General features: G+C 40.8%; 3 protein-coding genes across 5 annotated transcripts in view; 1 reads left to right on the forward strand and 2 right to left on the reverse strand.

Moving 5' to 3' along the window:
• Positions 1–2,759: 2,759 nt before the first annotated feature.
• Positions 2,760–11,116, forward strand: LOC118331816 (myosin light chain kinase, smooth muscle-like). Its single transcript, XM_035666900.1, has 17 exons — positions 2,760–3,133; positions 3,966–4,115; positions 4,248–4,400; positions 4,522–4,656; positions 5,042–5,080; positions 5,176–5,306; positions 5,415–5,571; positions 5,868–6,179; positions 6,277–6,373; positions 6,495–6,698; positions 6,881–7,098; positions 7,780–7,903; positions 8,481–8,633; positions 8,930–9,059; positions 9,208–9,289; positions 9,456–9,596; positions 10,448–11,116. Exons 1-17 carry the CDS (start codon positions 2,968–2,970, stop codon positions 10,651–10,653), a joined length of 2,598 nt encoding a protein of 865 aa, XP_035522793.1. The 5' UTR covers positions 2,760–2,967; the 3' UTR covers positions 10,654–11,116.
• A 164-nt stretch (positions 11,117–11,280) lies between these two features.
• Positions 11,281–19,097, reverse strand: coasy (CoA synthase). 2 transcript variants are annotated; one of them, XM_035666919.1, is made up of 10 exons: positions 18,923–19,097; positions 16,960–17,700; positions 16,643–16,857; positions 16,039–16,170; positions 14,821–15,010; positions 13,667–13,731; positions 13,486–13,570; positions 13,014–13,111; positions 12,669–12,815; positions 11,281–12,546 (listed from the first exon to the last, which is right to left on the reverse strand). In XM_035666919.1, the coding sequence occupies exons 2-10, from the start codon at positions 17,645–17,647 to the stop codon at positions 12,487–12,489; spliced, it is 1,680 nt and encodes a 559-aa protein (XP_035522812.1). In that variant the 5' UTR covers positions 17,648–17,700; positions 18,923–19,097; the 3' UTR covers positions 11,281–12,486. The 2 variants fall into 2 exon arrangements, with proteins under 2 accessions (XP_035522812.1, XP_035522803.1); XM_035666910.1 differs by lacking the exon at positions 11,281–12,546 and having other exon boundaries at positions 12,606–12,815.
• Positions 19,098–20,513: 1,416 nt separating this feature from the next.
• Positions 20,514–25,098, reverse strand: part of zdhhc6 (zinc finger DHHC-type palmitoyltransferase 6) — a 5,586-nt gene continuing 1,001 nt past the window's right edge. Inside the window, exons 2-11 of one of the 2 annotated variants that reach the window (XM_035667998.1) lie at positions 24,539–25,084; positions 24,281–24,372; positions 23,742–23,901; positions 23,429–23,587; positions 23,058–23,111; positions 22,579–22,746; positions 22,360–22,401; positions 21,494–21,639; positions 21,311–21,357; positions 20,514–21,162 (exon numbers count right to left, since the gene is read on the reverse strand). In XM_035667998.1, the coding sequence (XP_035523891.1) occupies positions 21,062–21,162; positions 21,311–21,357; positions 21,494–21,639; positions 22,360–22,401; positions 22,579–22,746; positions 23,058–23,111; positions 23,429–23,587; positions 23,742–23,901; positions 24,281–24,372; positions 24,539–24,805 (1,236 nt within the window). In that variant the 5' untranslated portion in view covers positions 24,806–25,084 and the 3' untranslated portion in view covers positions 20,514–21,061. Of the gene's footprint in view, positions 21,163–21,310; positions 21,358–21,493; positions 21,643–22,359; positions 22,402–22,578; positions 22,747–23,057; positions 23,112–23,428; positions 23,588–23,741; positions 23,902–24,280; positions 24,373–24,538; positions 25,085–25,098 lie in introns of both variants that reach the window. The other variant, XM_035667989.1, reaches the window with a different exon arrangement.

Consider the following 25,098-nt stretch of genomic DNA (forward strand, 5'->3'; position numbering starts at 1 on the left):
TGTTTTATTTATTATCCTTATACACTGCAAAACTAATCAGATCCGACTCATTAATGTGAACCTAAAGAACAGAAAACCAGGAATAAACAGTCTTATAGTATACAAATCCAAAATGCTGTAAATACATTTTTGGGCTGTGAGAGCATGAGAGATTTTTGGGCGAAAAATAAAAATTAAGGAAACAAAAACAAGAAAAACACATTAAAAATGGAACTACAAAACAGGTAACAGCCAAACCAACCTGGTTAATCAACTAGCTTTAGTAAACTAAAACTAATTTACCCACCTTCCTGTGTTTCCTGTGATTGGAAAATATATTTTGATAATATATATATTACTAAATCTTGGTAATATAATTGTATATACCTGTAACACAGTTTAGCTAAGAGCCTTCGAACTTTAAACCCTTTCTTCTTAACTTCACTGTTCCTCCAGGGCTCTTTGCTTTACATCAGTCTTTATTTACTTTTTGAACCACATCTTTCTAAACAGTTTTCACTGAGAGAAAAAAAATTGCAAATGTTTGTGCTTGTGTGCGTGTTAGACAGCATTTGGGACTTTTCTTTAAATACTGAAGGGCGTAGATGTGAGTAGAGCGAGTCTGTCCATCAGTAAACAGTTAAGTCTTTGCTGATATCTGGTCCATCAATCAACCCGCTTTTAGTGCTGGGGGGCGATGTGTTTGTATTCTTAAGTACATTATGTGCCTCCCACCATATGGTACTACTTACACATACCATACCCGTGTAACTGCTTCCTTACATTCTTGTGACCACTACTGAGTGAAATGTGTCCATTTAAAACCACAACAACAAATTTGTTTAAGGGTTGCTTACAGAAAAAATATTATGCCAATAATGTTATTGTGGGAGTATTATAAGCAGGCTGCACAAGAATAATTTGTTGTCAGCCAGCCATATTTCCATAATTTTCATAATTTGTTCAAATATGAATATAGGCCCTTTGTGTGCAGTCCCATATCAGTATAAGGTCTATCCAAATAATAATGATCCATATATTACAATAAATGGAACCTTGCCTAATAAATATGCACTATAAAAGGTGGAATTTTATTTATCTCACAATCAACAGGAACATTGATTTAACATTTGAAGTGAGCCAATACCTGTAATTCATTGGGTTGATTGAAGGCAGGTGTGTCTGCGTGTCACAGACCAAGCTGGTACACCAGAGAGACATTTTTTAATTTAGAGAAGCAAAAAAAAAAGCCCCAAAATACTAAGAAGCCCAAAGAAGAGGTCAACATAACCAAACTAAACTCAAGCACTAACAGAAAAGACACTGAACAGCACAAACTAACCTAACAAACTGAGACATTGTGGCTAATCAGACCATTCAGACACACAAGGGGAAAGACAGAGACATGACCATGTAAACAAACTACAATAACCACAAAACATGTCAGTGTAGCATTAATATTATATAATATCTAACATCAACTGAATGAAAGAACAATTTTGAAACGCAGTTATCAAATAAATAATAACAAAACTCAAACCAAAAAAAAAAACTGTCCTTCCCCATGCAGAAAGAACATGGTGCAGTCCAATCTGAAGAAACCTAAAACAAGTGAATGAAACACGAGATGAAAAGAGTTGTCCTTTGGTTCAGTGTGCGGCTGCTGGTGTGACCATGCCACTGGGTGTGCCTCTGCTCTGTGGTCTTTATGCCACAAGCAGACACAAACACGGTTGGCACTCATTGCTCTGTGTTACTCTGCGTGCAGGCCAGGGTCCACTCCAGGTATTGTGGTTAAGTGTAAAGCTGCCAACTGACTGTGAGGAAGCAGGAGACCTGGACTTTGACTAGTTCCCCCTCTTTTTGAACAATTATCCACAAGCCCTGGTTATTCCTCTTTGATTATTAACATATTTTAAATGAAACAATAAACTAAGCTCTTAAACACTTTTCTATGATGCTGCATTTCGTCATCTGAGAATTTGAAGGCCCTATGCAAAGCACTGCAGTGGATGTCAAATGAGTGAAATAAGATTTAAGTCTGCGAACCTTGAGGGAACATTGTTTTTCAGAGCAGTTACAGAACAAAAGCAAACAAAATCAGCTACATTCACAGGCTTTGAATATGGATAGGAGAAAACCAGACAACCATTCAGCCACAAGTAAATGAGAGCTTACCTTGGATACACACCCAACCAGCTGCTCTTCCTTATACCCATATCAATAGAATTAATTTACAAATTTACTGTTTACGGTCACATGGTATCACTCCTCCACTTTCATTCAAAGAAACTCTACCCAGAAATCCACGGAACTTCACTGATGTTTTTACATGTAGCACAGCTACAGAAAGCTGCCCCACAGGCTCTTCTTGATTCCTGCGGTGGCTCTGGCAGAGTTACTCAATCTACAGTTTACCAAGTGTTTACAGGGGGTAAAATGGCTCAAAGTAGCTGACGGTGGGGATCTGTACCTATGTTCTGAGAGGAGATATAGTTTTTATGAAGAGGTCCACCAGGTAAAATGTGCTTTTTTTAATCCTCCTTTGGTGTGTTTCTTTTATCACTATTCACCCTATTGTTCTCTGTTTCTTTTCAGCTTGAATGTTTTGCCTCACCCACACGTTTCCTACCCTCTCTTACTATCTCTTTTGTTTCTATCACATGTGTTTCTGTCTCTCTCCCTCTGTTTTCTGCGCAGAGGGACAGAGAGGGCTGGACGTGTGTTTTTAATTGGCCTTCCGATAAAACTGGTTTCTGGTTTCCTGTGTACAGTGGGGCTGAGAGGTGGGTGGTGATTTCAGATGAAGCCTGAAAGCAGAGGCTCCTCCTGTTAGTATCTCAGAGGATGTGTGAACAGAGACATTCAACACATCAGCTTCACACTATATGTATATACTGAGTACAACAAACCACAACCAAGAGAAGAAGAGGAGGTCTGACTGATGAGGAAACTCAGCTCTTGTCTGGTTATCATTTCTGCTCAAGGATGGACAGCGACGATAGGAAGCCAAAGACCTATGTGTCAACTTTCCGGCTGGCCCTCAAGCCTAAAGCCAGACCTTTCTGTGTGGAGAAGCAGAAAAAGGATGGACTGGATACCACTAAAAGGACGTTAATGGGAAACGACAAACTGCAAGTCTCATCTGCAACAGGTAAAGACTAGAAGAACAGGGGAAAAGTTTACCTTTTAATTTTAATGATGTGGACTGATTGTTTAATACTGGAATATAAGTGGAATGTATTCAGTAGCCTATATTTAACACAGTGACACCCAATACAGAGCCTCAGCCCTCTGCAGCCCCTACAAGCGCTTCATGTTTTAATCTGAACTTCTTTAACCTGAATGCTTTACATGAGGGCATTGCAAAGGCATATCTGTAATTGTACACAGATGTAGTGAGCTCCCCTGAGGCTGGATTGCTACTTCTCAAAACAATAGTGAGGGTGCAGCTCTCTCTACTGACCAGGATTATTGTGAAATATATTGATTTTGTAATTAATGTGATAATGTTGTAGTCAGAAAGAGTGTATGACAAGCAAGCTGCCTCCCCTTTCCCCCCCAAATGCAAATGCACACTAATGGCATTCCACCATCAGCTGGTGACCACCCATTACCCACCCTGCCGGACATTCCAGGATCAAAACACACGTGTGCAAACACACATGTGCATGGGAAAATCTTGTAAACACCATGTAACATACTGCAGTAGATACAGCCACAGGGAACTGATGAACTAAAATACTTCTCTGCCTGAAGGCAAAACAGATGATTATCATATACAGTTATTTATTTAAATTTTTTGACATGGTGCATTTCAGATTAATCTACAGTTTGATCGGTTACATCATGTCTTTGCATGACATAACAATTGTTAGAGTTTTTGTGTTAAATGAGTTGACCCATCATGATTGGTCAGCAGTAGAGGAAACACTGGTGTATACAGTTTACAAACCTATTGTCCTCAACTTCTCCTCTCTGCTTAGTCTCCAGGCTGACTGTCCAGGCGGTGGACTCGCCTCACTTCAAGCAACCTCTCGGCGACTGTACCGTCACTGTTTGTGAAGGAAATGATGCTGCTTTTCAAGGTGTTATCACAGGAAGTCGGCCTCTGAGAGTTTCCTGGCAACACAATGGTAAATTACTAATTGCCTTACCTTTACAATGTCTGTCTGCTCTCCACTATGAATCCAAAGCAACAATATCCTGTATTAAGAGGAATTTTAACAGACAAACTGAAAGTATGCCTTTGTTATTTTGTCATTTAGGTGAGAGGGTGCCTTCAAATAATACTTCCTTTAAAAAAAGTGATGCCAGCCTGGCTCTGACTCAGTGTTCACCTGAAGATGATGAGACATATACTTGCGTAGCTGAGAACACTGCTGGGAAACAGTCAAGCAGTGCTGTGCCACATATCACAGGTAATTGTCGAGTTAGAAATTCCTCACAAACATCGAGCACAGTATAACCTGTCCTAAGGAGAACCATATTGAATTGATCTGTGTACAGTAAACCTGTTATACCCTGTTTGCAATGTAACAGCAACAAAGGAAATCCCCAGAACAAGCAAACACGAGCTTCACAGCAAGGTCACATTCAAGGTGGTGTCTCCTGAAAACACCCAGCTGTCCTCAGCCTCTAAAGATAAAAGCCAACACAGAGAAGAAGAAGACAAAGGTAGATTATAAACTTTTATCAGACTTCCTTTGTATTGTTACACACCCATTAAAATCTCCCTTCTTTCTGCCTTTCTTTGTACTACGTTTTTTAATTCATTTGAGGAAATAATGCAAATGAATAGGAAGTATGCTGATAACTGTGGACAGGGAAGCAGCACCAAAAATACATTGTCAATGACAGGCATTTTGTTTAGTAAATAAAACATGTAGTTGGACCTGTTGCAGTCTATGACAAAATGGTGTCCAGCAGCCACTTTTTCATTCAGAAGTGCATCGGCCCTTGATTGCAGTGCCGCTGCAACCAAACATGACTGCTCACATGTGATTGGTTAGATTCTTCTTAAGTCCGCCTGTAAGTCCACCTGTTTCTTCATTGTCCCCAGATATCACAGACCGTCAAACAAAAGTCTCCACTAGCAAAGGTGAGTGAAGGGGGAAGCCACAACATGTAAGCTATTTAGGTAAAAGCTTAATTTTAGTGCACTCCTCAATCATGTTAAACTCTGCTTCTCCTCAGGACCTCCTGTTGAGTTTCTAGACCCACCAGAGAAGGTGGAGGTTCGTGTAGGAGAGCAGGCCCGGCTACACTGTGAGTTCAGGAGCAGCTCTGTTCCTGTCGCATGCTGTTGGATTTACAACAAAGACAAGGTGGTTGTTTGTATTGTTTGATCCATCACTGTTTTACTCTCACTTTCAAATTGTGTGCCAGTAAAGGGTTTTGTCTTAGTGTGTGTTTTTACTTTGCCTCCTTTTCAGGTAGTAGTAGGAGGGCCGAGGATGTCTGTCAGGAGCAGTGAGACACAGAGCGATGTGGAGGTCTCTCAGGCCTGTCCAGCCGACACAGGCTCGTACACAGTCATAGTACGAAACAGAAAAGGCTCTGCCCAGCATACAGTCTCCCTCAGTGTCATAGGTAAGACTCGTTTCGGTCTACGGTTTAGTATTTAGATAATTAGGCAAGACAATTAAACAAGAGTTCTTGTGACTTGAGATGATGCAACACTGGTATTTGTTGTCCCTTAAATGCATGCTCAGACATGAATGCTCCTATTAGTCCCTCTTGTTGCAGAGATGTGGATTTATTTAACAAACTGACAACATATATTGAAGAAGGAAAAGGTGGCAGTTTAGGACCATAATATAAACTAAGAAAATGTGGCTACCTGTCAGTGATTCAAATGTAGATATTTTGTTCTTGGTTCTCTTCAGACCGACCTGACCCACCAGCATCCCAACCCGTTGTTTCCCAGCTGTCCCGTCAGTCCCTGGTCCTGTCCTGGACGGGTCCCAGCTATGACGGAGGCACAGCCGTGTTGGGCTACATCGTGGAGGTCAGACAAGAGGGCCTGGACGAGCCTGGTAGCTGGACTGAAGTAATAAGCCGTTGTAAAAACACATCCTACCACGTCCGCTCAGGTCTCGAGCCTCAGGGGCAGTACTGCTTCCGTGTCAGAGCCTACAACTCAGCAGGGGTCGGCGAACCAAGCCACGAGTCTGAGTGTATCAAGATGGCAACTGCAAGTAAGTGATTTTTAAAATAAAAAATAAGATTTGAGGTTTTACTTTTCTGTTGTCTGTCAGGAGGGATGTGCTTAATTATCGTTGTTTGTGTTTAAAGAGGAAAAGAAGAAAGCGCCTGAGTCGTACATCACGGTGACCATTGACACCAAGCACAAGGTCAAGGACCACTACAGTGTGCATGAGAAGCTGGGAGTGTAAGCATTGATTCTCTGTATTTAAACAAAGTTTAAACGCACCAGATGATACACTTCTGATAATTCTCATGTAAATTGACTTTCCAAGTGAAGTGAAGCTATAATGCCCTTATATTTCCAGTGGGAAGTTTGGCCAAGTGTTCCGGTTGTCCCACAAAGAGACGGGTCAGGTGTGTGCGGGTAAGTTCTACCGCGCCCGAACCTCCAAGGAGAGGGACGCAGCTCGTAAAGAGATCGAGCTAATGAACTGTCTTCACCACCCAAAACTGGTCCAGTGTCTGGCTGCCTACGACACACGCTCAGAGATGGTCATGGTCATGGAGTAGTAAGTAATTGTGGAGTGGAACAGTGAGTTTGATCTGGTAAAATCATACTGTATATGGAGATGATGCAGAAGATTTAGTGTGACTATTACAAAAAGACAAAAAAAATGCCAGAAAACCATATGGGAAATACTGCTACTACTCTCTGAAGCATGGCTCTGAATGGTGTTATTTGTCTTCCCAGTATTGCAGGTGGGGAGCTTTTTGAACGCATCGTGGATGACAACTTTGAGCACACAGAGCCCACCAGTGCCCGCTACATGCAGCAGATCCTGGAGGCCATGCAGTACGTCCACAAACAGAATATCGTCCACCTGGACCTCAAACCAGAGAACATCGTCTGTGTGGATACAACTGGTACACGGATCAAGATCATTGACTTTGGCTTGGCTAGTAAACTGGGTGAGTTTGCTGGATTTGTGGAAACAGTCTCATAAAGATCTCACTGGGATCTCTCACTGGGACCTATTTTTTTATAACTTTTACAATTGCTCACCAGGGGCAGTGAATAATGTGTGTACTCTAACGACTGACATATCCTGTTTGTATTCTAGTAAAAGTTACAATACAGGGAAATCCAAGAGTCCTTATAAGGCGTCAGGCAGTCGAACTTGGTGTCATTAACTTTGTGCAGCCTTGTGCTCCCAGCACGGAGAATGAAATGCTTCCTGTTCTTGTTGTTGTGGCTGAATACAACTTTGCAAATATAATAATATATCACCCTGTCAGTATGTGTTGAGAGGTATGATGTTATCTCGACAACACAGCAAGGTCTACAAAAGATCACTCATTTTAACACATGCCAGAAGAAAAAACAAAGATATCATCAAGGCATGTCGTCTCTAAATTCCTAGGTGTCTAAAATACTTATTACGTAATAGCAGCTCCTTGAAATAGACTACCTGAACTCAATAAATGCAGTAAAGCCTGTGAAGCCAATTCAAGCAGAAAATCTGCTGAAGCTCCACTCTGGGTGGTCTATTTAGAGATGACTAGAGCCATCTGTAAATAGGGTAATACAAAACATTCAGGGTGACATTTTGGATTTCTGAATGTGTTTCTTACTCTTGTTCTCTTCTTTAGAGGAGCATAAACCTCTCATGGTGATGCATGGTACGCCGGAGTTTGTGGCCCCTGAGGTGATCAACTATGAGCCTGTGGGCCTGGAGACGGACATGTGGAGCATTGGAGTCATCTGCTTCATTTTGTAAGTCGAACAAAGGATGTAGTGGTTTAAACTGTAGCCACAGTAATGTACAGTAATGTACACTAAAAGAAAACATTTAACTGGGGCTTCGGGGTGGAAGTGGAAGGGAAAACTGTAATCCTAGAAGGTGTTTAATAGTGCTCATAAAATGTGGGATATAAAAAAACTTAAAGGAATAAATAAATGTCTTGTATTTATTATTTCTTTATCATTTTACACGTTAAAAGTAATACATTCCCAACTAGGATTATGTCAATAATGCTAGTTAATTATGTCAACTCTATCCAAATGATACTACAAATAGATTTGGCGCCATCTCCTGGTGATAGTGTATTACTACAATCCTCCATAACAACATTAGTGCTACCATTCTTAAAGTATGCACAGTTTCAGCGATACCCAGTAGTAGCTTAAGGGGATAATAAACTCAGGCCAAAGTTAAAAATAATATTTCCCTTGTTAATGGTTACAAACACTAGAGATGAGGAAATGCTGTCTGTGGAGAAACCTGACACTTAGGTAAGCTTACATGACATACTGTATGTCTGATTCATTGTTATATTGTTTTGTGTCTTAGGCTCAGTGGAGAATCTCCCTTCCAGGGGAACAGCGATGCTGAGACTCTTGCTCTTGTGACTACTGCCTGCTATGAGTTTGACCAGGAGAGTTTTGAGGACATCTCTGATCAAGCTAAAGACTTTATCAGCTCCCTGCTGAAAAAAGACCGGAGGTTGGTCTGATTTTCTTTTTTCATTTTCATTTCATGTTCGCAAACTGCTACAAACTGTCAAGCTCTCTACCTATGGGAAATGGCTACAAGAGTAAGGAAAATTGACGATGGTGCTTTGATTCTCTTCTGGTGATAATGTCATATTATTAGATTCAAGATTATCAACATATTCCAATCACTTGCAAAAACATTTTGCACGGTACCAAACCATTTATGGCGAGCTCTGATATGAGTTTGGGAGTCAGGGTCTGGCAGCATTTGACAGCCTTTGTTTTTTCCCACCACTCTCACTCCAGATGCAGATTGTCATGTGCCGGGGCCCTCGCCCACCCCTGGATGGTCTCTTTTACCCCTATGACCCGCAGACCCACTAAGTCCCTCAATAAGGGGAAGATGAAACGCTTTTTGGCCAAGCGCAAGTGGAAGGTAACACTGACAAATTACCACTGGACAGATGTACAATTTTCTTATCAGTGTTTCCCTATTATGACCTTTTTAATCCATATATAGACCCGAAGGTTGGTTAGTGGAGTGTAGTTTGTCATCCAGTGCGATTTGTCCTTTAAACTTTTAGAAAACTGGCAAGGCTGTTTTGGCCCTACAGCGGATGGCTAACCTCTCTAACAGGCCAGACTCTCCTGGCAGCTCCTCAGAGGGTAAGACAGATAAAAAGACACGCACACACAATGGCGTCCCATGTCCTACAGCTACATACATATGGCAGATGACTCACAGTTTTCGATTGTCACTTCAAGTTTACCCTTATGTGATCAGTAAAGCCTTGTTTCTGTTTTATTCGTCATCATCCTTCCTCTCATCCAGAGCCAGGCTGGAGCCAAGAGGCAGAGGAGGCCATCCAGTCGTTGGATAAACAGCTTCAGAGTGAACCTCGCTTCCAGCAGGCCCTGAAGGACACCACCCTTCCCAAAGGAGCAACAGCTCAGCTAACATGCCTTGTCAATGGTAGAGTGACAGAACTGTGATGCACTTCATTTAAAAAATGCCCCACCGCATTCTACTAGGGCCAAAGGCAGACGCAAAAAAGACCATACTGTAAAATATATAAATGCTCTGATTGCAGTAGACCTACACTGGCTAAACTACAAGCTGCCATGATTCATATTTTTATATAGAATATGGATCACATTACATGTTTTTAAAAGGGATCGCTCATAGGGACAAAACCACAGATAATTATCGCCCTATTCTGCAGTTCCCATCTGTTCTATGGAGCGTTTCAGCATTTTTCAGCTCATTGTTGTGATTTTACTTTTTTTAAACATTACTGTTCAGAACAGCTAGCTGATTCTGAACAAAGGTAACTGATATCTACTTAGCAGATCACTAATTCACATGTATTACCCTTGTTTAATCTGTACAAAGTTAAATGTGGAAATGACATGTGGTCTTGTGGGAGTCTCTGCTGGTTGCCTTGCAACCTTACAGCGATGACAGGAAATCCTTTGTTACCTTTGGTCAATATTTACTCTATAAAGTGTAATGTACTTGGTCCTATCTAACTCTTGGCAAGAAAGGGAATAAGCATATTTTTCTAGATAGATAGAGGTTTTTCTATAGTTCTGAACTATCGCTTTAAAACATTTAGAACAGCTGTATCTTAACATTTTGGCTTGCTTGAATGGAAAAGCAACAGTTACAGCCATTTGTCCTTTCTTATAGAATAATACTAAAATATACTAAAACACTTTGTTTTATCATGACCACCTATTCTTTCATTTAGACATTTGATGTTGATATATTTGATGTCATGTTATTTTGAGTTCTTAAGTAATGTCTTAATGTCTCAATTCTAGGTTACCCAAAGCCGGAGGTGAAGTGGCTTCAGAATGACAAGCCGGTGTCTGAATCTCGCAGAGTGAACATGGCACAACATGAAGACGGGCTCTGTTCTCTGGTTGTGGCTGATTTGGAGCCTTCTGACTCTGGAGTTTATGTGTGCAGGGCCAGCAACAAGATTGGGGAAGCAATGTGCTCTGCCAAACTGAAAGTGGGGATGTGACTGTGAAGAACACCAGTGGAGGCAACCACTTAAGATTTTTGTCATTTGGAAGGAAAGGAGGAGACTAATTTCAGTGATGATGAATGAAGCCTGGACATGTCAGTATGGGTGGACGGTTATTCACTGCCGCATGAAAGGCTGCTTACACATAATTTCAAGGCAAAAAGGGGTGTACTGTGGTCTTGGTGATAGTAAGGTTTGGACACACACAGAGCCCTTTGTTTCACAAGTCACCAGAGCACTTACTAAGTCTGCATTCTTTTTTTAATGTTCAATTACCAATGCACAAGGTTTTGTTGTACTGAAAGAAAGTAATATCATGATACAGGGGCTGAACTCAACATCATACAGGTCACATAAAAAAATGTACATTTTGCACATACACACACATACATACTAATGTCATTCATATGTAAATGTTTTAAAGACATTGAAATTAAAGGCTGAATTTTAGAAAAAGAAATACTGTTTGAAATAATTATTGAAAAAGCATACTTTTTTTTCCCCCAAATTCAAACTAAGCATAAAGCCTGAAATAAAATTATCCGTGCTAATGAAAATGAAAACAAATTTGGTATAAGCCCACGCCTTAGAAATTAATGGAAAAAGACAGGAATCACTCAGGGGTTGAAAACATTTAATGCCAGTTTATTAAAGTATTCCAGATGACATACAAGGTGATAAAAATCAATGACACTATGACCACATTACACTTTATTGGACAGTCCTTGCAGTATTTAAAGTATGGCTAAAGCAATGAAGCAGGATTTTATTCTTGTAAACATTGGTTTATGATTTTATTGTAGGATCTGACAACATGAAATATACCATAATCTTAACACCTTTGTTTCCAATATGCTGTGCCCCTTGGCCGTCACGTACTTTCAGAGACATGAATATTTGAATGCTCAGTTTGTGTAGACATCATGCAATAATTGCCATTTTTCTCTTTTTCACACCAGAGCTTGACATACCTCTATGTATTTAGGTTTCATTTATTAATCAATGTGCCCAGTGTATTTATTTAGTGTCATTCAACAGGAAAGATACACTGATAACATCACAAACTATCCTCATCTTTTGCACATAATATTTCTACAAGATGATGTGCCTTGTTTGTTAATTTATAATTCCTCGTTAGATAATATTTTGTTCATATTCTCTCATCCCTGAAGCTCTAATGATAAACACATTTAAAACATTTATTCTATGATTTAACAATGGCAAATCGTACAATCTTTCAATAAATCTCACCTTTCCCTTACCATTAGTTGCTTTTCTTGCTACATTCATATTTATTAAACTTAGAAGACATGGAAAGAGGACAGAACTAAAGTGTTCGCAATTGACAAGGCGCCCAAAATATTAGACTTTGCTGAGCTTAGGTTTGATCTTAATATTATCGAGGATCGCTAAATGATGGGTATCTCAACATCAGTATCCATTTAAAGGCAGGTCATTCATAAAAAAGTCTTTGGATAAAAACAGACCTACAAATCTTGAGATAACACTTTATTAATCCTAAACATTAATTCCAGCTTTCAAATTCCATAAATTACTTTGTTAGGGATCATTCAAAGAGTTGTCTTTTTTTTCCTCATCCAACTAAACATCTTAAAATAAAACTAGTGTTTCAAAACCTATGGAAAGTAAGTCAGGCACTGAGTCTTGGTCGAAGAAACTCGTTGGGTTTGCTGCAATGGCACAGTAACCACTCTCTTTCTAAGGCAGCGTTTCATCATGCGGATCAGTCATTTGTGCGCACATGTCCCTGTGGCCCGACATGTGCTTGTTCTCTTACAGCTGAGATGATGCCGTGACCCACACATGTTCCTACTGTCCCTTTTGCCTCTGTTGGATTCTTTTCTGAAGAAGATCCCAAGCTTTCAGTACCTTTTTAAATAAAATACAAGAAGACTATTACAAAAACAAACTTTTATTATATTACAGAATCAAATTCTCTCATGTAATGCAAATGTGTAGACCCTATACTGATAGCGTGATGAGCGCCTGACCTGTTTCTGCGTGACCTCTGGCTCCCACAGTGTGCTGAGGACTACATTGGCGTGCTCTACTTGCTTGGCGTTGGACCACTGACTCTGCAGCCGGCGCAGGGCATCTTCTGAGGTCACACCGTCCCGCTCCGTTATCCTTGACACTGCCTGAGAGAGGAAACAAGGGGAGGCCGGTGGGTTAGGTTAGCAAGGTGGTGTTTATTTTGTTAAAGCCAATGAGTGTGGAATTGAATGATGTCCAACTTTGGTGCCCCCCAGTGGTAGTATCAGCAACTGCTTTTTTTGCTACATACAAAGGTTGATAATGAACCAAGGATACAGTAATAACTCATTTTAATCTATTACCTCCTCGTCGGGGATGACAGTGACCCAGATCTCGTGGACCATGTCCGTCCAGCCGGCCTGCAGAAGAACTGCCGCATCCACCACACAAACCTGTTTACCTGCAAAGAGCAAAGGATCACGTGAACACTGGGGGAATCTCTTCCAATACAAAGCAAGAGGGCAGTTTCTATATTATTTGTGCATCAGTCAATGAGCCCAACTAAAGGAAAATGATTAGAAGAGGATAAGCTTTTTGGATATACTCTAGCTTAACTGTTTCCTGAACACATTTTCAAGTCAAACAAATGAATACTGACATACATTTTGAATTCTCCACAAACTGTTGAAACATATGGGAAACTTTCATTGTGTACAAACAATTTCACTGCTACACAACGGCTAAAAACACTTCACCCTACATCCACAATAATTTGGGTCGTGTTTACCATCACATGGTTCTACAGTACAGTACTAAGATTAACACATACAGTACCTTCCTCTCTGGCTTGGTTGATTCTGCTTTTCACCAGAAGTGCAATCTCAGGCCATACGATGTCTGTTAGGGCTTTTAACCGCTCCTGCGTGAAGAAAAGTCATCTTTGGTAAACTGGCGACATACCGTGGTGTAGTCTGAGATGTCATTTTGCAAACGCTATTCATATTTGTCATATTACCTGGTTTCCAAAAACCTTCCTTCCTAATGCACGTCTGTCGATTGTTTTATCTCCATTCAGGATATCTGTGATAAAAAACAACAACACTAAAATTAACATTAAACATTAAAATCAATCCTATTTTAATTTTTGTAACTGCCAAGATATTACAACTTCATATTTTTGTCATCCAATTAGGGCACAAGCCAAAGGACATTATTTGAAGAGGAGCTTCAGGTCAGAGCTCAGACAGAGCATTTATGGCCTTTCAATGCTTCAGATTTTAACATTTCATATTCCCACCTACATCAGGTCGAATATCAATCAAATGTGTTTCCAAAGCAAAGTCAGGAATTTGCAGCGGTAATGTCTGAGAAGGACTTCGTTTTTCACACATTCAAGGACACTAATCTGAACCTGAATCTTTAAACAAATATAATATTTATCTTAAGTAAATAGTAATACTGTAGAGGAAAATAAACTATGGGACTTTAAGATTCCCACAACAGTGACGAGATGGATTGGTTTTTAAGAGAAGTGATGTAAAACTCATGACCTTTTAAAATGTTAAAGTTTGACCTCAAAAGCCAGAAGTCATCCCGTCGACTTTCATCATAATCAAATCAGTGGTTTTGGAGATATCACAATTCTGACCTTTACTTAATACTGTGCACTCATTATGTCAATCACTAAAGTGTTTAAATACAAATGTCAGTCTGGGATGAGGCATAGGTTGATAGCTTACAGAACACACACCAGTTTGAGTTGGTCAATTGATAAAGACACTCCTGTGCATTTTTTTTTTTCATTTGTAGTTTAATTGTAACTGTTATATTACTCTACAGCCACGGCCTCTAGTGAACAAGGTTACTGCCTGAGTTTGCTTAATGAAAAGAAAGTTTTCCTTTAAACACACACTGAGCAGAGGACAAATATTAGCGCTTGTTTCCCCATTTATTTTTTAAGGTTACATTGTTCTGTTGTAATAATATAATCATATTTCTTTTTATTTATTTATTTTTTTTATATTTATACTTGGTGTTAAGGTAATCCAAAATTAACGTAATGCAATCAATTTATGTTACTTTAAAATCGTGATACTTGGATTAGGTTGCAGACAATATCTCTAACCATAGCCCAGCACCTACAATAATCACATGTTAGTGTTTCCTCACCTGACCCAAATTCCTCCAGCACTTTGTGATAGGCTGTTGTGCCAGACTGGTACACCTCATGGCCCAGCTTGTCACAGTCAATCCGGACAGCACCCAAAGCCTCCAGCTGCTTGGCGATGGAGCTCTTGCCACTGCCGCTGCCTCCTGTCAGGCCAATCACATACGGAAGGGGAGGGAGGTCGGATGTGTCCTAGTGCAGAGGAAACAGGAGATACAAGGGTGCAGGATATAGGAAAAATTAAAAAGAAATATTGCAGCACTTAACGTGAGAGGATCGAATCAATGGGTGGAGGTGATGATAGGACAAAAACTGTACATTAACTAGTCAGGCCCTCAGAGATACTCTCCGACCTCACTGCAGGAGATCCTGTGACAGAACAATATAAATCACATTAATCTTTCACTCCAGTCATCTGTAAGCTCCGAATTGAAAACTACTGCGTGTTGACTTCCATGGAGGCTGCCATGTTTCAACAGTAGCCCAGAACGGGCAAACCAAACACACATTTCGCAGCCACCATAGTTTCTCCATCCCACTTAGAAGGGGTGGGTGAAACGAGGAAGTTGCAGTCTGCAACCACGCCACTAGATGTCACTCAATTCCACACACTGGTCATTTAATGAAATGATCTTTCCCAACACACATCTACCTCTTTTCATTAAGGTAGGTGTTATGTTGCTTAACACTTTAAAAAGACATTGTACTTTGGCATATGCTAGTTATTCTTTTACCTGAGTAAGAAGTTAATTAGTTAAACAATAAAATATTCTGATCTTTAAGTTTGACCCTTGTTACAAAATGCTCAGCTGCTCTTTTATTTTTGTCTGAAAACACTTTTCCTCACCTACTCAAATGGTCAGAAAACTGCCGTTAAATGTTTTGCTTCAGTGAGTGAATAAAAATCAAATGGACTTTAAAGCACAATTTGACAATTACTATTTTACGACTGGAGGCTCTGCAGAGCTTCTTTAACATTTAAAAATGATGTGCCCCTTAAGAAAAGCATGATTATACCCCCACCACCAACAGTTATTAAGAGTCCTTTAATAAGCCTCAGATAGGGAAAGAAAGAGATAAAACATGTTTTATTTCAATTATATTTTCTAACCTTTTCCTATTTTTGTGATTCCCTGAATGCATTATGCGTTGCCACAAGCATCCATCACCCTGCACTGATATCACTTATCAAAATGGAAACATTTGTAAACATGACTTACTTTAGGTGGGGTGAGGAGGGTGCCCAGCAGACGAGAGCGTAGACTGGACGAACTGATCTTCTCCTCCTCTGTCTCAGTGTGGTGGGCATCTTTAAGTAACTGGATCTCATGGAGGATGAGAGCTGGAAGGCCCTGATTCAGAAAAGCACAGAACACAAAACATCACATATGTGCTAATGTATACCGAGGCTTGGGTCAAGGACAAGCTCCTCTGCTGTGACAGGATTCAGATGTGCAATAGAAGTGTTTTCTGTGTTTTCCTTACACTGTAAGCCTTTCAGTTTTATTATAACAAGTCACAATAAAATCCGGCAAGTAAAGCTCTGTGACACTCAGAATAGACCATGAGGGATAATTTGAGAATTGTTAGGTAATAAAATGTGCTGTGTAGAAAGCAACATTATATATCTCCTGACATAGGAAAAGATAAAAGGACAAATCTACATTACGATAATCTGTGAAACTTGATATGTTGATAAAGAATTCAGCCCCAGAAAACTTCAGTTAAGAGACGGACCTTAAATACACTAATGTTATAAATATAACCATATCCACTAACTGGGAAAGCCCAGCTTAACACGTATTATCAGTTTTCCTAACTTACATTCTCAATGCGTTTTCTGTTGACAGCCTCGCCTCCCCTTCTAGTCTCCTCGCTAACCACAATGCACTGCAGCAAGGGGTCAACCACGGACACCCCAAAGGGGTCGTCAAGGGGCACGATCTCGACCTGCAGCGAGGGTTTGACGTCCTGCAGGAACTCCTGTAGTCTCTGGACCCGCAGGGAGTAAGGCTCGATCAGCTCCTGTAGCACTTTTTCTAAAGCCGGGAGGAAAAGGATCTGATCGTTGTTTTCACAGCCTCAGAAATATCACACGAATACACATTCCTCAGTGGAAATACTGAAAACGAACTACTCACTTTTCAGCATTGCTTGGTCACACACACCAATAAGGAACCGTCTATTGGCGAGCAAGCAGGAGATGTTGAGCAGCGTCTTGTGGGCCCCGTGGAGTCGGTCAAATGTCCCTCCCACCACCACATCACTGTAGGTCTCCAAGGGTTCTGCCTTTTCTTCAGGCTCTTTCAGCCCTTCATCTTTCTCCTGCAGCCTCATTAGCTGAGGGTGAAGCAGCACCGAGGGCAGGCTGGGGCTACAGACGTAGCAGTGGCCCGTGTACCTCTGCAGACACTGTGTAACCTGATGAGACTGACCTGGGTCCTGCAGAGCAAAGTCTGTTAGCACCACATCCGGGGAGTGAGACAGAGATTGTGGTGTGGGAAAGGGGCAGTTTGGGATTGGCTGGGTCCCGCTGCAGGCAGCTGACTGAGCGCGAACATTGGTCAGTAAAACACGAACATCGAGGTGCCCGCATACATCAGCTGCATTGCTATAAAGGCGGGTAATGAGCGTAGACAGGTCCACCACGGGTGGAATGAAAACTGGCCGTGGCTGGCTCCCACTTCCCAGGTTCAACCCCGGGTGGAGGTGGACGTACAGCGTGCGCTCCACAAGCTGAGCAGCTGAGCTAAGCACTGGAGCGATGCGCAGGGGGAGGGTGTGGAGAGGAGACGTCAGCACCAGGATGCCCGTGCTGAACATGGACATGTTAGTGGCTGATATCACAGGGAATCACAGCCGGCGCGGTGTCTGAGGAGTCGCTGTAAGAGAGAGGGGGAGGGTGTGGGTAAAGACGGGAAGGGGTGGAAAGTGGAAGACAAGTCAAAAACAGTAGCAGCTGAGGCTGTGATGTTAGAAATGTCTAGTTTTGGATTACATTAGAACCAAATGACAATGTTATATACACACTTTCTCAAGCAGTGGTGGCTTCTTTTTCTCTTGTAACAAAATACAGACTACACCTTTAAGATGCCAGAGAAGACGCACACAAAACTGAATCAGCTACAAGGTTTGAAAATACTTGTATATTATATGATGTTGTTCAGTGTTTTAGTAATTCCTTCGTTGCTCATCTAGAATATTATCAACATTTTCAAAACACAAGTATTTTGTCCTGTCTCGCAAACATTTTACACACAAATCATGTTTATTACATTACATTTTTCTCCTTTTTTTATTGCTACACAGGGCTGTTATCACACTGTGCATTGTTTGTAAATTGCACAGCTCATCCACATACTTGCAGTGTCTCCGTGGGCGCTCTGTGTCTGCAGTATCGGCCTATAATGGAATGATTTACCAGCTTTGACAATAGCAGTCTACCTTCAGCTGATGCTACAACTCAGCCATTACACTGTAACAAGTCAACACTGTGCAAGCTTTGGTTGGCATTTATAAAAGGAAGCACTCATTTCAACAGAGGTGAAGTAACTTAAAAAAAAACAAAATCCCCTAAATTTCCTTGAAATGCAGCAGCAGAGTCACAAGATTATATAGTGAATACAAGTCCTTGTGACTGTCACACTGTTCCTCAACCTGACCACACTATTGAAATGGAGCCTGAATACACAGTCAAAGGATTTGAGCTGAAAGTAGAGATCACTGTTTAGCTAATGTGACTTCTTGTCAGCAGACTGGGAAGCATAGCTGCTCACACAGTGTTTGACATCGTAGCTGTTGAATCTGAAGTCACTCTCCCCCTCAGCTACACCTCACATCAACTTACTCAAAGTCGTACCAAGCTAGTTAACGTTAGCTATGTAGTACTGCCATCACATTGCCCGCAGAAAAAAATGCAGTAACAACTCATCTGCAAAGCGATCCTGCAGGATCAAAACAATCCTGTAGAAGAAACCCTTGATGCTGTAACCCGGAGCAGTCTGTGTTTAGTCCCAAACCACATTTACTGCGGCCCATACACACACACAGAGCAAGTGTTTACAATCTGGCACATAGGCAACCTTGCAGTTTAGCATGGCTTACCTGTGTTGTTACAAATACAAAGCCACGTGATGAGCGGGAGAGGAATCGTGCACTATATCGACAACCTCGTCCTCATATCTACTATATCACCAGATCGTTTCCCCCCTCCGATAATCTCCAAGGAGGAACTGTCTTATCCAGTCCACACCAGTCCAAATAGCTGTGCACCCACTAGTGGAAGTCACTCACACATGAACAGGCTTGGATGATCACGTGATATTTTACCTGCACGCTGATTGGTTGAGGGGGAAAGCGGTGAAGTGTGGGACATGTAGTCATGTAACTAGGACTTCTCTGATCCACATTTTCTGTTTTTCTACACGTTTACATGCTGTTTGTTGAAATGAATTATGTATTAATCCCAAACATTAATTCCAGCTTTTAAATTCCATAAATTATGTTGTTAGGGATCATTTAAAGAGTTCTCTTTTTTCCCCCTCATCCATCCAAATTTTAAAAATAAATATAAATAAAAAAGTTGGAGGAAATAAAGATATAAAGCAATAACACACAGCAAAAAGTAATTCATGAAATATATAAACAGCTAAAAACCTGGTGACAAAAGTCCATTAAAGTGTAGGTGTGCCTGGTCCTCTTTTCAACAGTGTAGGTGTGTAAAGAATGAGCTTGATTGACATGTCCCTGTCATTGTTGCTGCACCTGTTAAGGCGGGACAACCTCCACTTTCTCACATTCTGATTGGTGATCTCAAGTCTCACCTCAGCAGATGAGGTCCAATCAGTGAGGGTATTTCAAAACACCTGTGTAGGAGTGCAGAGCCTTCCGGAAGTCATGGCAAACGTGATGCAGGACTGAAAACTTACATCCTTCAGACAGGTTTGTGTGCATTAAGTAAATTCTCACCTCTTTTTAAAACTTCTTCTGCAGTAATTACTGTAAAATCACTATAAATAATTAGGTCCTGAATGAGATGGATTTCATGTACACGTCTCAGAGGCAAGTGAGAACTCATCTGGACAATAATATCATTATATTGCTGTTGTTTGAAAATAGATAAATGCTTGATACCTTATCTATTTTAGATTTACTACTAGTATAGTTATAGTATAATATTCAATCAATTCAATTTCAATTTCTGTTTCACTGCCCGGTGTATAATGACTTGAAGAAACCCTAATTTGTTTTGGTTGTCTGAAGGGTGAAATGTTGAGATTTTCGCTTGAGCATAATTTATAGAAAACACATGGCAGAACAATGTATTCAACATAATAATAATTCTGTCATGGAAATTTAATTTTATGATATGTTCTTTTTGAATTTGAGTAGAAACAGTATAATTTGTCCTGTAGCCATCCTGACTTGCGGTCCAGTGTCTTATAAACCCACTTAAGGACACTTAAATAAATAAAACCAATCATAGTTATAGTGGATCCTTTTTTCCCAGAGAATATCATAGACCTGTACATACTGGTACCTTTATTTTTAGTCCAAAACACAATCTAGGCTAAAACCATAAATAAATGTGAATTAGGAGTTTGGGCGTTGATGTATATCTGGTTCTTGCATGTATTTAATATGTATTTAAACATGAAAATTCAGAGCAATCACAAAAACAGAGGCAAACCACGACTCTTGCGGAAGTTTTTTTTAATTTTCAATTTATACTTTGAGGCCAACAATTTGTTTTTACAAAAATAATAAAAAGAACTTAAGTGTTATCTCCATACTGTAGAAAGAGTTGCATGACGAAGCCCCGGGGTTAGCTGGGCAGAGGCATTGCATAATTAGCAAAAAAGGACATCAACACAAGTAAAAACAACAGATTCAAGTAAAAAGTCATGTAATCACAACGCAGTCACATTAAAGCCTGGTGGCAATTCTTGGAAATTAAGACTGTTGTTGGGTTTCAGCTTTAAGTCAGAGGAGTCAAACTGAACCCATGGGATCTGTAGTCTTTAAGACGTTATTTGACAGCAAGGTGCTCAGCAAGAGAACGATGTTGCCTTTTAAAAAAGTTGTTTTTGAAATGTGAGAAATTTTAATCAAAGTATGAAATATTTGATGGTGAGCCTGCAGCTTCAGGCCTGACATCTTCAGTGGATGTACGTTTATGAACACAGACACACACCTTTTGTTCAGTTTAACTCCCCTGCTCTACACGAAGCCTGTTCAAATATATTAATTTACTTTCTTATCGCTGGTGCTATCACTGGCAGCTGTGTCATAATGGCACTTCTCCACACATCGCCTTGGAAACCATCCCCTCACACGGTCTCCCGCTGAAAATCAAATCAGAAAAAAACTCAGTTAACACATTTGTTTTTATTTATTTAAATACATTTAAAAAAAAAAAAAAGACAAGCAGCAAAGGACCGTCAGTTGGAGTCGAATTTGTTACAGTCAATTTAAAAAAAACTCTCATCTCACCTCTCATTTGCTCCTCACTCAAGACTTTGTCTCCATACATCCACCATCTAAAGAGAATGAACAGTGATTAGGAGAATTTACATGGTCCATCAAAATAACTCCTTAATCTGGCGGCTAACCAATCAGACTTCTTGATAAATAACCATGAAGAGTGATGTTATTGTTGGGCCTGAATGAACTCACTTGGTGCCACGAGTGGCCAGAATGGTGTCCCCTTTGTTGAGGGGGATCCTGGGCTCCTCGGTGCAGGGGGTTCTGAAAAAGGTTTGGAAACCTTTGCTCACGGGGCAGCAAGCTCCGTTATAGTCCTCCAATGCCCGGTACTGGACCTGCTGGCCGAAGCATACAAGACATCTGTTCATTCTACCGCTCTGACCTCCAGACAAGACACAGGTATGTGTTTATGAAGTCATGGTCTTTAATCTCAATACATTCAAACGTCTGCCATAATTTCTAACAGTTACCATGTTTTGATGTTTCTATTGAACTTCTGCATTTTAGCAATAAGGAAGTGCTCTAACCGGTTGTGTGGACTGACTTCTTCTTCTTCTGACCACCTGACCTGTTATCTTTTTAGAAATCTGTTTTCTTACATTTGAAGAAGACAATGCTTGTTTTCCTTCCTTACTATTGTCTATTATTCTATTATCAAAGCAGGTGTGGTGATTTTTTTCCCCCAGAAGTTAAAAGACATTTATCAATGTAATACTCTGTGCAGATAAGCTTAGCTTCTTCATTTAAGAAAACACCCAAAATCTGTTCCCTGATTCAGACTTTGGAATTTGGCACACACCTAAAATTCACAAGCAAACAGAATAAGCCGTGGCAGGAGAATCTTTTTGACTTGTGAACCCAGCCTACATCTCACACACTTAAACTTCGCTGCAAGATTTTAGTTTGGAGACATTCACTGTGAATTGAATAAGCATTGTTCAGAAGGAAACCAGACCCATTAGTGAAGTATGGGATGCACGTCAGCACTGTTAAAGTGATATACACTAAGCTAATCCAGATTTATCCAAATATATTTGGATTTGGCAGGTACTTACACTTCTCACTCGTTTATCAGCTTTCTGCTTCAGTTGCTCAATCTGTTTAAAGAGGAACAAGATAATTGAAGTAACATTTATCTCAACAGGAAATGTGTCAAAAGTTGGACTTATACAATACCTGCTGCCTAAACTGTAAACATTTGACGCATAAAACAATAACAGACAAATCAAAAACAGCATTGTACACGTTTCCAAATTCTAACAAACTGAACCTACAGTTAAGGTGTGCTGGTGACACTTGGGATGGACTGGCCATTCAAAGCCATCACCCTTGGGCATCCCTGACCACGTGAAAACTTGCTTGAAGTTCAGCCAGCGGCTGCCGAGGTCGTATGGGAAGGTGAAGTCCTCCCCTGTTTGGTAGTGCTGTATTCTGTCTTTGGCCTAGTGGAAAAGACACAGGGAGTGGTAGTGAATGTGTGTCAATGGGACCAGGTGGGACGGTGTCAAGTTTCAGTAATCGCTGCGATATATTGTACTGACAGATGATCCTGCTACTTGTATGGAGTTCTGACAATTAAATGTTGAAAATACATTAAATCCTTCAATATTGTGTGAATAGAAATGACTCGTACCCAATTATTGTTTGTAGATCAAACAATAAAAAATGCAAAAGTCATCCATCTTTAATTACACAAACATTACAAAATGTCACCACAAAACAAAGCCACTTGAAATCAGAGAGACATGCTGACCTTTTCCTCGATCCATGACTCGATTGAGGTCTTATTTCGAAGGATGACTTTCATCTGAAAAGGAAAAGACTATTTCATTATGTGTCTTGATTTTCAAGTAAATCAGAATTAATAGAGATATGCTGTGCATTTGCATTTTTAAATCTGATACAACAAATCCAAATATGAGCTATGTGAATTTTGAAAGGCAGCAAGGTCACATCATCGTCTAAATGCCATTATGATGATTGGTGAAATTTTCACAAAATGTTTTAAAAAGAACTCACGGGTAGTCTGGCTTTTCAAGGTTAATGCCAAAAAGATCATATTAAATATCACATTTCATAGCCAAGAGCTTGTGGAAATTGTGCACCCCACATGAAAAACCTCACCTGTATGAAGAAAAGCATGCCAACGGCAATAGTGGTGCCCAGTGCCAAGCCTAAGGCAAAGAGTGTGGCAGCAAAGGCGGGCACACTGAAGGGCATGAGGGGCTGGAATTGACGCACAGCACTCATGTCAATCTTCACAGTGCTCCAACCAAATGATATCTGCAGAGAGGGAAAAAGAAAACAGCTTCAAATGTGTGGTAACATCAGTGTCAAATGATAAAATGAATGAGGCAGCCCTGCTTAGAGAAAAGCTGTGGCGATAATAGGCCATCAAAAGCATAGTGTAGCGTTGTATCGTGGTAAGGACCCTCACCCTCTCATACAGCTGAGTGTACATGGTCATAATGAAGATGATGGCAGCGTGTGAGCAGCCCAGTGGAGCCAGCAGGAGGAAGCTGGTGAAGTAGGCGTGGTTCAAGTGGCCGCAGCAGTTGTTGATCCAAGGGCAGTGGTGGTCCATCTTCATCACGCACCTGGGGGAGGGGAGGCAGAGGAGGAGAGGAGTGCGGGGGGAATTGACTGGTTGTTTGGGAGGACATAGAGTGACACGTTCATCAGCAAGTCGCACCGTATCTTTTTTTCTTTAAAATCTATTTAATATCGCATAAATAGATTATGTGATGCTGTACAGTCTCTTTGCAGCATTTTATAGCTACACAGAGACCTTACAGCACCGTGTGGGCGGAAATAACATGGACAAACCACGTATACACGAGCCAGCTCTAGTTTGGTGTGCTGAAAATAGCTCAGTGATTTTCTAGCTCGAGTAGCTCTCTGTGGTCTTTTATTTCACAAATCCATCTCACACAGAGAGTAAACCCATTCTTACTCTGATTATAAATGTTCACCTACCTGTTACACTTGCGGCAATGGTGGGATCTGGGGGCCTTGTACCCTTGGCACACTCTGCAGTACTGTAGGTACTGGGTATCCTGTTGATTCTCCTGTTTCGGGACAAACAAATAAGTCAAACCTCTGCTGTAACATCTTTTTCCTACGATTAAATGGTTTCAGTCTACATCTTTATGGAGACATGGCTGCATCCTGTTCTTTAAACTGTTTACATAAACAAACGCCTGTGAGAAATGTCATAATCCTGAAGATCCTTACTGGTTTCCAGCCAATAGGGATGTATCCAGGTCCAACAAACATAGCGTTGAAGTAGTTGTAGAGGATGAGAACAGTCCAGTTGATGAGCATGATGAAGTTAATGCTGCCTCCTGTAGTGTCTAGTGGCCAGTACCAGATAATGGAGTCCAGAACTGCCATGGTGGAGCATATAGCAATGACAGACAGAGCTATAACTGGACCCCAGTGGCATAATCTCCGAACCTCATGGAGGTTCTCAAATGTCACAAAGGTTGACAGAAAGTTCATCTTTTCGCCACAAGGTAAGTACTAGTATTCTGGCTGTAGAGTTCCTGAAATGGATTTGTCAAGCTCCAATGTGTTACTTTTTTCCTCTGCTATCTTGCAAAGTCAGCGGTGCAGACGATGCACATATTTTTTCTCGTCTTCTGGGTACCCAGCAACTGGCCTGGTGTTGGGTCACTGGGGCTCTCTGTGTCCCATTGTTCCTCACACCGGCAAAGAGCAGCATCCTCTCCTGCCAATCTTCGGAGCACACTATCCTTGTGACAGACTCGAATTCCCCATCTAGGAGACACACA

This window comes from Morone saxatilis, unplaced genomic scaffold, assembly GCF_004916995.1.
Source record: "Morone saxatilis isolate NCDOM2014 unplaced genomic scaffold, NCSU_SB_2.0 Contig1, whole genome shotgun sequence".
NCBI lineage: Eukaryota > Metazoa > Chordata > Actinopteri > Moronidae > Morone > Morone saxatilis.